Below are 16,934 nucleotides of genomic sequence, written 5' to 3'. Positions count from 1 at the left end.
TCTGTAGTCTTTAGTTCTGTGCAGCTACTACTACAAAGCATGGACATTGTTTCGAGGCTTAACTTGTAGAAAAGTAGCATGCCTCACGGAAGAAAGTTCAGGAACTAGTCAACTGAGATGTCCTGGCATCAGATAAAGAAGGAAGTGCTTGGCCAGGGGGAAGATGGTCCTGCCCAACAGGTGTATTCTTCCTGCTCCTGGCCTTGCTCTACTCCTTTTTCTACCTTTAAGAGCTCTCTGGTACCTCTGAGTGTCCCAAAATAGAGCTCTGAGGATGACAGTTCCGACATGCCAGGATGCTGGCCCTTTAATAAAAAGTTATTTCTTCCCCACAACCCCCAGGTTCCAACTATTGGCTTTTAAATGGCAGCAGCACAGTCCCACACAGCTGCTACTGACATTACTAAAGCTTGTTGTTGTTGTTGCTTTAAATGAAGCAAGTGCCACTTCAAGAAATCTCTAATAATTCCTATAATTTTCTGATAATGGGTACTGGCAGTGACCACTGAAAAACACTAGTTGAGTTTCGTGGCAATGTTAAATGGAATAGTCTCTTATTTCCAAGAAATAAAATAAACTTATTCTCCTACTTTGTTCCTCTGGGGTTTTATTTCATGCCAGGGATGCCCAGGCCAAGTCAAGGGAGGCAATGCACACTTACAGCACTGTACCAGCAGGAGGAAGGACACGAATCACTCCAAGGCACCTTTCAGTTTGCCCATTTGGTATTTATCTTAAGTTGCCAAGTCCTCCGCATTATCTTACATAGTTTAGTCTATTCAAACTTTGCTCAAATTTTGCCACAATTCTCCCTCCAAAGTAGAGCTTGCTAATTATTTTTTTTTTTTTTTTTTTTTTACTGCCAGTATATGTTACATTTGTATGTAGTTTTTTGGTTTTGTTTTGTTTTGTTTTTCCTTTTCCAGTGCTAGGAATTGCACCCAGAGCCTCATGCACACTAGGAAGACACTATTCTACTCAGGACCCTCATGCACACTAGGAAGACACTATTCTACTCAGGACCCTCATGTAGTTTTTATTCACTATTATGTCACAGGGAACAAGGAGATGGAATGGAATCTTCTTTTTTTTTAATTTTTTTAAAAATTAATTTATTCTTGTTACATCTCAATGTTTATCCCATCCCTTGTATCCTCCCATTCTTCCCTCCCTCCCTCCCATTTTCCCATTATTCCCCTCCCCTATGACTGTTCCTGAGGGGGATTACCTCCCCCTGTATATGCTCATAGGGTATCAAGTCTCTTCTTGGCAACCTGCTGTCCTTCCTCTGAGTGCCACCAGGTCTCCCCCTCCAGGGGACATGGTCAAATGTGGGCACCAGAGTACGTGAGAAAGTCATATCACACTCTCCACTCAACTGTGGAGAATGTTCTGACCATTGGCTAGATCTGGGAAGGGGTTTAAAGTTTACCGCCTGTATTGTCCTTGGCTGGTGCCTTAGTTTGAGCGGGACCCCTGGGCCCAAATCTGCCTATCATAATGTTCTACTTGTAGGTTTCTAGGACCCTCTGGATCCTTCTACTTTGCTATTCTCCCATGCTTCTCTCATCTAGAGTCCCAATAGGATGTCCTCCCCTCTGTCCCAGTTTCCTGGTAAGTGAAGGCTTTCATGGGACATGCCCCTTGGGCTAGTATGCAGATATAAGTGAGTATATACCATTTGATTCTTTCTGCTTCTGGGTTAACTCACTCATTATGATCATTTCTAGCTCAATCCATTTATCCACAAATTTTGGGAATTCCTTGTTTTTAATAGCTGAGTAGTATTGGACCCATATTTGTCACCTTGCACAAAACTCAAATCCAAGTGGATTAAAGACCTCAACATAAAACCAGAGACACTATGTCACTTAGAAGAAAAAGTGGGGAAAAGCCTGGAACATATTGGCACAGGAAACAACTTCCTGAACAGAACACCAACGGCCCAGGCCTTAATGTCAACCATTAATAAATGGGACCTCATGAGGCTGAGAAGCTTCTGTAAGGCAGGAGACACTGTCAAGAGAACAAAGCGACAGCCTACAGACTGGGAAAAGATCTTCACCAATCCTACATCTGACAAAGGTCTAATATCCAAAATATATAAAGAACTCAAGAAATTAAACACCACCAAACCAAATAACCCAATTGAGAAATGGGGCTTGGAACTAAACAGAGAATTCTCCACAGAGGAATATCAAATGGCTGAGAAACACTTAAAGAAATGCTCAACCTCCTTAGTCATCAGGGAAATGCAAATCAAAACAACTCTGAGATTCCATCTTACACCCATCAGAATGGCTAAGATCAAAAATTCAAGCGACACCACATGCTGGCGAGGATGTGGGGAGAGAGGAACACTCCTTCATTGCTGGTGGGAATGCAAACTAGTACAACCACTTTGGAAATCTATCTGGTGCTATCTCAGAAAAATGGGAATAGGGCTTCCTCAAGACCCAGCTATTCCACTCCTTGGAATATACCCAGAAGATGCTCCAGCACACAACAAGAAAATTTGCTCAACCATGTTCATAGCAGCCTTATTCATAATAGCCAGAACATGGAAACAGCCTAAGTGTCCATCAGTAGAAGAATGGATAAAGAAACTGTGGTACATATACACTATGGAATGGAATCTTCTATCACAGAAGAGTTTCCAGTTCCCACTGCATCTTTGGCTTTTTTCACTGTTAGAATCACAAAACTGTCAGCGTTCTATAGTCTTCCCTTTAGTTCACTTACAAACTTACGTCTCTTACTGATTCTTTTTGTTTTGTTTTTTGAGACAGGGTCTCTCTGTGTAGCCCTGGTGGTCTTGGACTTACTTTGTAGACCAGGCTGGCCTTGAACTCACAGCAATCTGCCTGCCTCTGCCTCCCAAGTGCTGGGATTAAAGGCAAGCACCACCACTGCCTGGCCCTCTTACTGATTCTTATGTGTCATCCTAATTAAACTATTTTGATGTAGTGCATTTGTCTAGGCACACTGGCCAAGCACTCAGACTGCTGAGGCAGGAAGAACAGGAGCTCGAGGCCAGCCTCATCTATACAGTGAAGTCAAGGCCAGTCTGGACCACATGGCAAGGCCTTGTCTTAACAAACAACCCCAAGAATCAACTCCAAACTCTAATGTCTAAATTAATAATTCAAGTATTTCCAAACACACATAATCATCTATCTTAGTTTACAAACTTTTCAAGCAAATATATTTTCTTTTCATTTTCTCCCCACTCATCCTTCTCCCTCCCTCCCCCCACTCCCCCCACCCCCTACACATCCTGGTCAGTGTCTGGTAGCTTTCACTTCAAGAGAGGAGTCTTGTATAAGAAAGTCCATATAACCTGCAAGTAGTTGCCACAGAGAGCATGATAATTATATCAGTTCTTGGCATTTGTTGGAAGAGGCTATATGTTAACTTGGGAACCAGACAAAACATACAAATATAATAACATATGGACTATGAAATGATATAAAATGTTTATAGAAAATCATCTTAAAGTTATATTATCTGAAATCTGTGTAGGTGGTTAGCAGCTACAGACACCTGGTCATGAAGGAAACAGTAAGCGTGTGCCCAGCAGGGAAGCACAGCCATATCAGAGGAAGCAGACATGGAGTTTGACCCATTTTTATTGGGTCATGTGTGAGGTGTTATGGGATTTTTTAAGATCATATTCATTTTTTTTTCTTCTTTGAAGCAAGCAGAAACATGGGGACAGGTTTCTTCTGGAAGTTGAAATCTGATTTGCTAACTCTCAAAAATGTCTTTTATAAACAGGAATATTGTAAGAAATGTGGTTTTACTTATTCTTGACAAAATGTAAGTATTCTAAAATATTAATATAAATGGCCGCACTTTTTAATGGAAGGAAAACAAAGGAAAGCCACTGCTGACTGAGCACATACATGTTGCATAATCTTACTAGACATGGACTCACTGGGCCTTTCCCTAAACCTATGAACTTAGAAACTAAGAAGATAGGTCCAGACACCTATGTTTAAGACATCTAGGTAAATACAATGCACAAAATGTTTAAGATCCACTGAGTTAAAACAATGTGCTTTAGTACACAAGTGCAAGAATGTGCAGAACAAGGCTGTTAGCAAAGGTTAAAAAAAGATAAGAAAGGATTAAGTAATTAGGGAGTTTTCGCTCAATAGTTAGGCTATATAGAAGTTCAAATAAAGGGATTAAAGTGTCTCAGTCTGTTTAGTGCTGCAATTACAGAACACCTGAGACAGGATGACTTGTAGAGAACAGACTTTTCTTTCTCACAGTTCTAGAAGCTGGAAATACAGAATCTATGCTGTGCCTGGTAAGAGTCTTCTTGCTGTCTCTTCACATAGCTCAAGAGGAAAACCCATTCCTGCAAGCCTACCCCCCTTTCCATAACAGTAGCAATTCGCTGATAAGGGCTGGTGAGTACCAGGACAATGAGATATTCTGTGTTCTACAGTGATACCTTTAGAACTGAAATACTTCTATTCTAGAGGGAGGCTATTTAAGACTCATGAAGTCAACAGCTTACAAGGCTCAGGAAGTCCCTGAAACAAACTAGATTCACGAGTCTCACCTCTCAGGTTATATAAGCAGTAATGACTACTAAGGAAAGCATACTTTGACCCATTGAGCTGCCCATAGGTTTGCAAAGCACTCTAGGACTGCAGTTTCCCTGATTTGGCATCCAGGCGGGGTGGGTTTTCCCATGGAGCTGTCTTTGAGTCATCCATGCTTCTATAAGTAAACCTTCACACACACTCATGCCAGGCACTGGCTTTCTAAGTTGGATTTTGATAGAATTATTTCTTCGGTCTGTCATTGGTTCCCTGCCTGAGGTGATCAGACATTTGTTTGTGCCTCCCTACAAAAAGCCTCACACAACTTACTCTACACCCTAAAAAAAAAAGAAGGATGGTACCTGCCTCCATGTGTACACACACCCAAGCACACATGAACATGCTCCCTCACCCCAGAGTTACTCTGACTAGAAATTGCAGGAAAATGAGCTCCAACTTACATAAAATCTACCTTGATTTCTTCATTCCAGCATGGGTGAGATCCATTTGCAGTGTTGGTTTGATATACAGTGTGTTGAAAAGAAACTTCTATGAAAGGGTGCACAGTATCCTGAAATGCAGAGTAAACACTGACTAGATTTTTTAAAAAAATATTACATAATAGAGAAAAACAAAAAGACGGGAGCTGGTTTCCTTAGGTTTCATAGTTATTCCTTCCAATAGCCACTGTTGAGTCATTGATTTAATAACATCTATTGGTCTTATTCTATGTCAGGTACTCTTCAAAGAGCCAGAGTTGAATAGAACCTTCCTTTAAAGATTTTAAAGTTTGCCAGGAAAAAACAGACAAGCAGATGAGAACCATGACGCATGAACAATGCAGCAAGAGAAAGGCATGCAGCTGTGGGGTCAGGAAAGGGAATGGGTGTGCTTCCGGGGTGAGGACCAGATGAGCATCACAGAGGAAACCCTGCTGGAAACACCATTGTGCTTATCCAGATGAGAGCCTGGGGATGGGTGGAGGCCATTCCCAGCAAAGGGAACAAGTCCTGGAAGCCACGACAACATGGCTGTGCAGTGAACAGACAGGAGGACAGCTGCCAGATGACAGCGAGGCGATCAAAGATTCTGTGTGTGAGTGAGGAGCTTATACCTTGTTATACAGGGCCTGAGAGCAAAGAATGAAATAATATGAATTATATTCATAAAGAATGTGAATTTTTTTGGATTACTTTACTTTGTTAAAGGAAAATAACAGCAATCTGAAGAATGTAGCTATGAAGAGATCAGCTGGGAGGCAGGTGCAACTGAGAGCATCAGCCAGTATTAGACTACATAAGAAGTTAAATACCTCATTTAAGGTGTCGTTCGAGGCCACGGACTTGGCTGTCTCTTGATGTCTGAGGTGAGACATGGATGACTTCAGGTAAGTAGGCATGCTCAAAGATCTTCAGGAAAAACAACATAGAGACACAGTTGTAAGGTAAGTGTTAGTAGGCATGAGGGCTACCCTGGTCTCACAGATGGCTCTGCAGGAGTGCCTCCTAAGTGCTGAAGCATACATACGCTGGATCTAGAATGTAGTAACGTGTTCTCTGGTTTTCAGCACAAGGCAAAAGTAAAGCCCAGCGGTGTTCTGGGAATGTAGCCTTCTAAGTTTTTTCAGTGCTAGAATATTTTCTTCTGAAGAAGGATGGTTATATGAAATGGTAGCAATTTTATGTCCTTTCTTCACAAACAACCACTAGGATGTGCACTGGCTATGAAAATAATTAGTTGTGTTGAGAAATAAGGTTGTAGTTAGTAAAAACAAAATCAACACTACTTTAAGAGATTTTAGATCTAAATTAATGGCCAGCAAACAAAATGTTTGTTTTTTCACGGATAGAATCCATGAGTTGTATTAAGCTGAAAGCAAGCAAGTGGAGCACATATGAGGTAAACATGGAAGAGGGAAACACTTGATGTTCCTGGGGATTTGGGGAAGTAATATTCATGTTTATCAATCATCCTTGACACTAAACATCCAAGATACATTTAATGAAGTGGGTATTTAACACTCACGATGCTTTCATCTGACCAGCGATTGGAAGGTAAAGAAACACAAATAAAACATGCTCCGCGCACACAGGAGGGGAAGGTGACCTCCTGCTCTGCAGAGTTACCTATGGGTCCTAAGCAGAACAGGCTGTCCTTGTGGTGACTGAGCACACAAGCCATTCCATCTGAAGCCTTTCCTGAAACAAGATGTGCGCTCCATCAACTTACCCGTCTTTCCTTCTGCTTCCAGCACTGGGGGCTCACCGCTGTGACCGTGAATGGAGTGGCAGGCAGCAGAAACTTAAAAACTCACAACAGGGGCAAGGGGAAAGCACTTGTGCCTGTGTGGCAAATATCTCTGAAGCATACACTAAGGTTACTTTGGGAATCTCATATCTCTGTAACTGTTTTTGTTTGGTCTGGGCAGTTTATTCTGAGCCAGGAATTTGAGCGTGTTATGCAAACACTCTACCTCTGAGCTACGATGGAGACTCTTTATGAAATTGAGAGTAGGTTTGAAATGAAGGTTTAGAAGTTCACTCATTTTATGCATATGATTTGTACATTAAGAGTGTGCATGCGTGCGAGCGTGTGTGTGTATGTTGTTTATATGTGTGTGCATGTGTGTGTGTGTGTGTGTGTGTCTGTGTGTCTGTGTGTTAGAAATCAAACCCACAACATTGCAGGTGCTGGGCAAGTGACTGTCCATTAAGCTGCATCTCCAGGCATTATGCACTGAAATACTAATGAAACACAAAGCTTTACAAATGAAGTGATGAGGGTGTTTATCACATTTAAGAGAGAGATTCTGTAACTGCAGACCCTGGAGCCCGTCACCTTACCTATAAGATGCTGTTTTTCTGGTGGGAATGTTATAGGCCCTCAGGATCCTGACAAGAATCTTGATATCTCCGTCGGAGACGCTCTGTGCTGTGACTTTTCTTCTTTCTTTCCTCTGAGGTTTTAACTTCCTTCGTGGTTCAATGAATTTACAAATTGCATCTGTCAACTGGCTAAAGAATAAAAAGTGACCAGCTCCATATACACAAAATAATACCATTTTAAATATACTGGTGTTAAAAATACCTGCTAATAAAGCCGTTGTTCTGAACCGTATTATGTCCATTACAGATGGGGACAGAACTCTTTTCAACCCAAAGTAGAATTCATTTCCTGAGCTTAGAAAGAAGTGCCTCTGTGTCCCCTCATGCCAGCAGGACACAGAATCACACCAGCTCTTAAAAGGCAGCAAGATAAAGCTACAAAACATTTATCTTTCACCACAATTATTACTTTTCTAAAGCAACCACTCTCTCAAAAATAACTACTATTCCAGTATTCTGGATGGCTCAGACTCAGTTATTTGCCCAAGCTGATAACCTATTTCTGTAGAATTACAGTTTGATAGTCACAGCAGCTTCTGTTCAACATCTGGAAACGCACAGCAGTGGATTTCAGTGCCCTACAGCCATCAAGACCTTACTGGGGATGCCGAGCATTTTCATGTAGCCTCTGGAGGGGATCAGACCCACTTGGGACCCTCCCCTTGATCTTCCCTGTGGGCACTGAAGAATAGAGATAATCCTGGCAGAGGCTCCACCGCCTGCCCCTGTGCTGCTCGGTGCCCTGGGGTTTGCAGGGGGAGAGCACAGGCTTCTAGCACTGCTACTCACCGTGGCTCACCCAGTAGCGGTCGCCCCAAAGCAGAGAGAGCCCAACCTCCTCTGAAGTGGTGCGCAACCACAGTGACGTCACGTGGGTGACCTAAAGTGGCCACATACATTTTGCCGCCAAACCTTACTCTGCATTCTGAAGCTGCAGTTTTGACACGTGGCATAAGCATTTATAAAATGCAGAGAAGCTGGAGGATTCTGAAGAATCTTAAGGCTTTAATTTCACCCTTCATAATCCTAGCATACCTTGTAGATACAATTTCTTCGTAGTCAGCCACGATATCCGATAAGCTAAACTTGCTGACTTTGATGAGTCTCTTCATTATCAACCTCCTCATCTAAAGAAAAATGCAGAAGGTAAAAGAAATGGAGCGTCTGTGTTATAAGGCTGTGTATCTGTGCTGCTTCAGGTGCACTGTGTATCTCACTCCTTGATATTTCAAGCAGTGAGAGGGTAGGGAGCTAGGGAAGTAGAAATACAGCGATTTCTGCTGTTACTAAAGTCATTCTCAGCACACAGTTGTGCCGAAGCGAATTCTTTCTACAGCCTTTCCTTCCTCCGTCATTGGCTCTTACCCGAACTCCTTGCTCAGCTTCCCCATCCAACTCACAGTCCGCATTGCCAGAATGGGTCTTTACAAAAAAAAAAAAAAAAAAAAAAAAAAGACAGTGCTGGGGGCCCATTTCTACAACAACCAGTAGTAACCTACATGACTCCTGACCTAAAGACTAGAAGAAATCTGCACATATGTGTTTCCCTTAAGCCCATCCAAAGCTAACTTTAAGTTCCTGCTCCACCAGCATGGCAAGAGAGCCAGCCAGTCAGAGCTCAAACCTTCACCTCTGCTGCTGTAGACCTTGACTTTTATTTCTTCTTTTTAAAATCCGAGCCATGGTCTCAGTATATAGCACAGGCAGGCATGACCTTAAGTAGACCAGGTTGGCCTTGAACTTGGCAATCCTCACTCAGCCTCCCAAGTGCGGGGATTACAGTTATGTACCATTATACTTGGCTTAAGTCCCCATTCTTCTAAAGACAACTGTAGTCTCAAGGAACTCTTCACTCTCCCCTCTCCCCTCGCTCCAGTCGTCAAGATAGGTTTAGGCTTTCAGACATGAAACCAGGAAGTGGAGTTGGCAATGTTCGGCTTTTTGTCCTGCTACATGTCATTCTGGAGACAATGCAGCCCAAAGCTTGGTTCTCTGCTTGAACTGGTTAGGAAATGGAGTGGTGGCAGAAGAGTGGGCAACACATCCTGCCACACAGGCAACAACCTGTTCCCTTGAAAGTGAACTGGACCTCCCTTCCCTTGGGAATTTTACTCTTTTGTCTCCTTTGGTATCCTGTAGGACTGGGCTTCTTGCTGAGTTTTCAAATATGTATTAGCCTGGAATGTTCTTTTCCAGAAAATTCCATGGCCGTCTCCCTTACCCATTTCATATCTAAATGAATAAGCAGTGAGCTATCATCCAAGTATTGCCTTCTTGTAGGCTTCCTTTCTTGGCCACCTTACTTACTGTTACACCCCCTAAATACACACACACACACACACACACACACACACACACACACACACACACATACACACACAGAGAGAGAGAGAGAGAGACATATACACATGAAAGAGGGAGGGGGTTCATGTCCTCATTTTCTACTCTTTCCCCTAGCATGTTTCATTCTCTCAAATATGATTTATTTTATTACATGGCTTCTTCCAGAATATAAACTTCCGGACTCAGTGAATATTCAATAATTGCCACTGGATAAACAAATAAAAGGACGACACTGAAGAGATGCACTAGCTTCTGAGATGCCATCATTTCAGCAAAACATTACCTGGTGACCCTGGGCCAGCCTGCGCTGTACTCCTTACAGCTTAAGCCCCTGCCGCAGCCACCACTGGTACTAATATGACAGCGAACCAGTGCACACAGTGGAACTCCTATAGAACACAGTAAACGCTGACAGGGCACTCCAACAAAGGGAAGGGTTAAGAACCTATAGACCAACAAAATTTGGGGTAAGCAATACCCATGCCCTGTAATTCTAGTATTCTTGTATGAGCCTACCTAATGTGTAGGTTTTCGCAAACCTCAGAGCAGGGTTTATACACACGCTTACGTCCCACTGCAGGGCTACGCAGCTTTAAGGCACCTCCCTAGGATTTGTTTATGCCTTTCAGGCATCCTCAGCTCTTACTACCTTAGCCTTTGGCAGAGCCCGCTTGCCTTCCTCTTGGACCTCCCAGAAGGAAGGTTCTCTTTCCTCAAGAGCAAGCACATTTTCCTGCTTTCCATTAAGGCAAACTCATTATTAATACATACTGTAAGGCTTGTTTTCAAAGTGCAGTGCTAGTTTGGATGAGGGAAAAGGGTGACACTGTAACATTCTTTCTTACACAGGAGCCGGGACTGAGCTCTCATACTGCGTTCATCGGTGATGAATAAACTAACCGAGAAGGAAATCTGAAGGGAGTTGCCATCCAACTCTCTATGGAAAGTATCTACCGTGCGCCCAGCCGATGGGGCCTCACCTCACAAAAGTAAATCAGTGCCGTGCTGTCATTACCTTTCTTAGAAAATTGACAGAATTGATTCTTTGCGCAGTAATGGAGTTCACATCTGAAGTGGAGATATCCTTCTGAGCCTGACTTTCATACTCCTAAATAGAGAATTAGGTTAGTGCTGCCTGAATCCAATCCAGGGATCAACCTGAGCACTCCAACAAAAACACTGTTGTTTGTTTCCACTCAAGCACAAACATGATGGCAAACACATCTCGGGAGGAGCCACCCTTTTTTGATTCTCTGAGAACTGACCCAAACTAGTTTATGACTAAATTCCATTTTCTTCTGGCATGGAGTCCACTGATCTTTTACTTGTATTCATCTGCTTAGTATATGCACCTCCACGTGTGTGACAGTCGGCAGAGTGGGTTCTCCTTCTATGAACTGGGTCAGGGATCAAACTCAGACTGTTGGGCCCTTGTCCTCGGACCCACTTGACAGGCCCACTGATACTCTGCATTGTAATGATGACCAAGAAAGGCTGTCATTTTGACAATGGAAAGATAAGAAAAGTCTTTCCTCTCTAAGCTTCTGTGATACTCTTGGCCAGGCTGTGAGCATGTTCCCACTACAACGTGAGCTTTTAATATGAGTCCTGCGTAGTTTTTGTAGCTTCTAAATGGCTAAGTGGACATCAGAATCTGGCATTTTACTCATGTTGGCTGGCATCAGCCTATAGCCGTAATTCCATGGCACAGGGGGTTTCCTTAGAGAAGGGAAACAGTTGTTTTTGAACTGTCTAAGAAAGCTCCAGAGCTGGGTTATGTCAGCTGGCCCCTTCCACAGCCGTCCGCTTTTACAGTCCCTTCCCAGGAGACTGGTGGTGGGCTGCTAACGTGCTTAAATGCAGATCTTTCTGAAGTAGGAAGAGAAGCTTCTATTTGGAACATTTACTAATCCATGGCACAAATACTCCCTGCCTACAGATTGCTGGCAGCTGCCAGGAACTCCCTGCACGTGTGCCCGGGAAGGGACCTGTCTCCCAGACTGTTACTGGCTGCAGATCTGAAGTTGCGATATGTTTTACAATTAATGTCTACATCCCCCGTGGTGGTGTTTCTCCTTGACTCCTCCCCAGAACTGCTGAGAGACTGGTGATATATTTTTATGATGACAAAAATACATCAGCCACATCAATTTAGAACATACTTAAAGGGATTTGTGCTGTTAAGTAGATTGGATAATACTATACTGTAAGGTCCAGTTAAGGGCATGGTGGGGGTTTAAGTGATCTGTTCAATTTTAATATCTACAGAGAAAGTTGTTACCAAAGTCAATACAGAGATGGTGATGGGTTTAAGGCAGCATGATACTGATTCTGCCATACAGTGAGCGGCGTTTGAACAGGAGCCAAGTACCTGGAAGACTACGTCCGGGATCTCTTTGTCATAGAGAGGCATCTGCTGCAGGAGGAAGAGATCTAGCTGGCCTGCGTTTCTCAGCTGCAACAGCTGGAAGCGTTTGCTTCTTCTCATTTCTTCCTCAGACACAAAGTTAAATTCATCCTGCAACTGCTCGAGACGGAAATATTTTGGAATTTCCTGTCCTTTGTGCCTCAGATACTGTAAAGCACGAACACGCAAAGTCTTTACTTAGGAAATTATTTTTGATTCGAGAATTAGTTCAGAATACTGTTTCTGCTCCACCTGAGTAGGAAGAGGGCACTTGAACCTACGGAGGCCTATGGCCTGCAGAAATACACAGCCAGCTGACATGGCTTTCTAACCTGCCTGACCATGGCTTACACGGTGCTGTATATAAACAAAAGGCAGACAGGGGCCTAGATGGGCCTATGGGTGTCAGGCCTGGAGGGTGGATATGATAGCCACTCTCAGTGTCCTAGGAAGAGATGTGACAGTGATGAAAGGAGGTAACAACTGCTGGGAACACAGAGCAGTTCAGTTGGCTGTAGGGATGGGCACAAGTGACCAGATCATGGTGGCTGAGTGCAAGAGAACATTTTTATGTCTTCTTGATAAATCATCTTGGCATTTTTTTTTTTTTGTACCTAATAGTATGGCTAGCATGTAACAGATGTTTAACAGATGTTAGCTTAAAATTTTGCCTGCCAACCATCAGGTCTAAAGGAGTCATTTCACTTGCTGCATTTCTAATGCCTTTTCAATACTCTAAACTGATTGAAAAATCACCTGTGCCCTCCATTTTACTTTTACATGCACCTTAAGTGTCTAGAAAAATACACAGCAAGTAATGAAGGAATGTACGAGATACATATGAGGGAATAAAATACATTTATAGCATCCAAAACTTACCATTATAAGTTCTGTTATATCTGAATACTCCGGATTATTTGGATCAATCCTGACGTCATCTGCCCAGTCACAAAGCTTTTGTGAGTTCATGATCCATGGGAGTCCAGGAACACCTCTCGCGTCAACATTCCTTAGCACACTGATGAGGGGGAAATATTTTGTGACTCTACATACAATATGCAGGTTACGCATTACACAGGCTAAAACCCACCCATGGTAGGAAGCCAGAGATAAGTCTACCCACGTCCTGTACTTAATGTTAAAACGAATCTATCTTTATGATATGCAGGCTGGTGCTCCTAACATTCTAATTTCACCATTGCTTTCTAATAAGTGTGCATTCTCCCTTAAATGACAATATACCTTGTTAAGCAAAAACCACTACAGATATTCATCTGTGCTGCCTCCAGTTTGCAGAGTAGATGAAATGCAGCAGATGCTTAAACGAACAGTGCTTCTTGGGTGTACTGTATAAACTCTAAACATAATAACGGGTTAAATATTCTATGTGATGCACAATACTAAAATGTAAGCCAAATATTTGTTTGTGCCAAATCAAGAAAGCACACAATGTAAAAAGTAAACTTAAGGGTCTGTCCGGATGGTTCAGTGGGTCCGCGTGCCTGCTACCAAGCCCAATGGCCTGAGTTCTGTCCCTGCGACCCACACAGTGGAAGGAGAGAACTCTTCCAAGCTGCCCTCTGACCTCCATGGGTGCTATGACATGCGTCTGTAAATATATGTGAAAATAAAATAAACACACAAAACAAATACATGTGGAAAATACTTTAAACCTGTAATATTGTAATGGTTGACATATAGCAGAAAGCATTGTGATTACATAGGCGGTATAGGCTGGGGGAGTATCTTTGCTCATCTTCAAACATGGGGGCTACAAAAATAAGTTAGGTTCGTGGTCTGTCCTTAGTGACTCAGCTGTAGACTAAGAGCAGAAAGGAGGCAACCCTGGGGTATGTGCTTGGAATTGCCCATTAACTTGATGTCCTCACAGATACGTTAACATGTCATGTGTAATTGGAAGAATTTGGAATTGGGTTTCTAAGATCTTTTTCTCTCAGGCACCTGAGAACAGTTCCCATCTGTCAACTGCACTCACAGAATTACAGTTTGGGCACAGACTCTGTAATGCTTTAGCCCAGGCGTGATGCCCACTTCCTAGGTCCTCCTTTCATCAGTGTCTGCTCTTAGCTCTCCAGCGTCGGCTATTAAGCGGTGGCAGACCCACCCCAGGACACGGTAGCTGTGAACGAACTCACAGACATTGCAGGTGGAGTCTGGGCCATTCTTTCTTTTATTTACTATTTCTGTCCTGGAAGTTGAATTTTCCTATATTTGTTACAAAAGATCTCTAAGACCTGACACCCTCAACATCTCGCAACAAATTCTCCTTCCTCTTGGGACAGTGTAGCCCATCTGCTCCAAAACACAGGGCTTGAGGCAAAACTTAAATGTTCACAAGTAGACTGGCGAGAAAAACTTACACAACTTACCTTCTAAAAAAGGGACATGTCATTGGATTTCAGGGTAGTCCATGACATCTGCCTCATTAAATATCACAAACCTCAGAACCATGCTGCAGTGGCTTCCTTAGCTACCCTACAGCAGCGGTTCTCAACCGGTGAGTCGCAGCCCCTTTGGGGGTCACTTATCAGGTACCCTGCATCTCAGATATAATGGCTCATACCAGTGGTGAAATTTTAGTTATGAAGTGGCAACTTAATAATCTTTTGGTTGGGGGGGGGGTCACCACAACATGAGGAACCGTGTTAAAGGGTCGCAGCATTAGGACGGTGAGAACCTTCCTAGCAGTGGCCTCACAGGCACTCAGTTGTGGGCTGAGGCAAAACCCCCATCAGCAGGAAACCATTTCCACAAACACCAAGTCAGCCACACTGTCTCTTAGCTCAGAGCCAATTGGAGAACTAAAGGCTGCACTGTGCAGACAGAGCACTGGAAGTACATCCTGGAATTCTAGAATTCTCCGTCCACCAAGCTGATAATCCATAAATGATTCTTTGGCAATCCAGAATGACTGGGAAAATTTAAATCCCCAGAAATGAACTCTTGGGGAGTCTGGGCCTTTGCCTGCAAGTTAAGGACTATGGAAATGCCTCTCTAGCTGTCCATGTGACTGTAAACCTGGGCAGTAAAGAAACACATCGTCCTCCACATAAAACACTGTCACAGTGGGATGAGTCCAAAGAAAAGTCAACACCCTACTGCTGTTTGTACCCCCCTTTATACGCATTTCTCATAGGATGTCTTGCTGAGCTGTAGAAGGATGTGTCAAACACACAGTTCATTACCTACAGTATGCTGATCTCAGCGACTGCGACACGGGTGTCAGGGGGATTCCATTTTCATCTAAAGCCCATGAGAGAGAATAGCTAAGTTTCCCTGAGGTCAAAAGGCAAAGTTCTTCATTGTCACTTCCCTCAAGATTAAAAGGCACATCTGTGGAAAAAAAAAAAAAAAAAACCAAAACGAAACAAAGAACCACACTTAGAACACATCACTGGTTTAGAAACACACAAGTTGAGGGGCCAGGACAATGACTTGGTGTGTAAATTGCCTCTTGCACAAGCATAAAGATGAGTTTGGATCCTTGGAACCTACAAGGAAGCTGTCTGTAATCCCAGAGCTGAGGAGGCAGAGACAGGTGGGTCCTGACACTCAGCTATCCAGCTAGCCCCGCCAAACTGATGCTCTGCTTGGCAGGTTCAGGGAGACTCAGTTAACAAGAAAGGAGCAAAGGTGGAAGGTCACCCAATGGCAGCTTCTGGGCTCCATCTCAGTACTCCTCCCTCTCCTCCGAGATGCTGTGAGGAGGACTGCCTTAGACTGCAGGTGAGAGGAAATACTAAGCCACACACAGAGATGAGCGCCTCTCCATTTTTTCATGCCTGGGATATTGTAACCATTCTCCCTGGGACTGGCTTCCAGTAAGAAAGGATCATTGGCTGAAAAAAAAAAACACCCCAAAACTCAAAAACCAAAAGGCAGACAGGCAGGAGGGCTGGCTCAGTGGTTAAGAGCACTTGCCACTCAATCCTGAGGACTTTGGTGGTACCCATACTTGGGTCTGTTGTGGGCTCCCTCTCTGGGGCAAGTAGGTGTGTGTGTGTGTGTGTGTGTGTGTGTGTGTGTGTGTGTGTGTGTGTGTGTGTGTGTGTGTGTGTGTGTTGCATCTCCCCAGGAAAAGTTTTATTACAGAATACCCAGCGAGGATTCTTTACTCATGAGCATGACCCAGGGTCATTTAGGATTTAGTACACATGAAGAAAGCCGAGGGGAGGAGATTTTAAACAAACTCACTGCTTCCTACGCCTCCATCCATAGGTATGACCAGTTTATCAGAACTAAATTCTGTATATTCCAGGACAGTCTTTCCTTTCAGCTCTGTCTTGTTAGGTAAAGGCAGATATAATTTAACCAGTAAACTTTCTCTTTTACTTATCTCATAAACCTAAATATAAAAGAAATGATTGAAACTCACCAAAATGCAAAACAAAAACAGTAGAAAAATAGAACTCCCAATAACACATTTTTGTCATTGCACATATAAGTAGCGTTACTTCTTTCTATTTCATTCACACAGTTAAGGCAGGAACAGGAAACTGGCAGGCCACATTGCAACTGCGCTCACAAAGCGGAGCAAGAACAGGAAGTGGGGACAGGCTAGAAAACCTCATCTTATATTTTACATTGACTCACTTCCTCCAGCAAGGCTCTACCCGCTAAAGGTTCAACAGCCTTCCCAGATCATGCCACCAACAGAGGGCTAAGTATTCAACCATGTGAGCCAATGAGACCAGAGGTCTGTTGGGTGGTAATCTGCCTGAT

At 43.3% G+C, this 16,934-nt stretch overlaps 1 protein-coding gene across 1 annotated transcript in view; it reads right to left on the bottom strand.

Annotated features, from left to right (window-relative positions):
• Positions 1-16,934, bottom strand: part of Cc2d2b (coiled-coil and C2 domain containing 2B) — a 72,575-nt gene that overhangs the window by 21,923 nt on the left and 33,718 nt on the right. The window contains exons 15-23 of the mRNA XM_051146955.1: positions 16,407-16,557; positions 15,398-15,545; positions 13,071-13,209; positions 12,156-12,359; positions 10,800-10,892; positions 8,477-8,568; positions 7,400-7,570; positions 5,869-5,965; positions 5,018-5,127 (exon numbers count right to left, since the gene is read on the bottom strand). Coding sequence (XP_051002912.1) covers positions 5,018-5,127; positions 5,869-5,965; positions 7,400-7,570; positions 8,477-8,568; positions 10,800-10,892; positions 12,156-12,359; positions 13,071-13,209; positions 15,398-15,545; positions 16,407-16,557 — 1,205 coding nt within the window. The remainder of the gene's footprint in view (positions 1-5,017; positions 5,128-5,868; positions 5,966-7,399; positions 7,571-8,476; positions 8,569-10,799; positions 10,893-12,155; positions 12,360-13,070; positions 13,210-15,397; positions 15,546-16,406; positions 16,558-16,934) is intronic.

This window comes from Acomys russatus, chromosome 5 (genome assembly GCF_903995435.1).
Source record: "Acomys russatus chromosome 5, mAcoRus1.1, whole genome shotgun sequence".
NCBI classification, from domain to species: Eukaryota; Metazoa; Chordata; class Mammalia; order Rodentia; family Muridae; genus Acomys; species Acomys russatus.
Note: the sequence above shows the minus strand (reverse complement) of the source record. Positions and strands in the feature narration are given on the sequence as shown.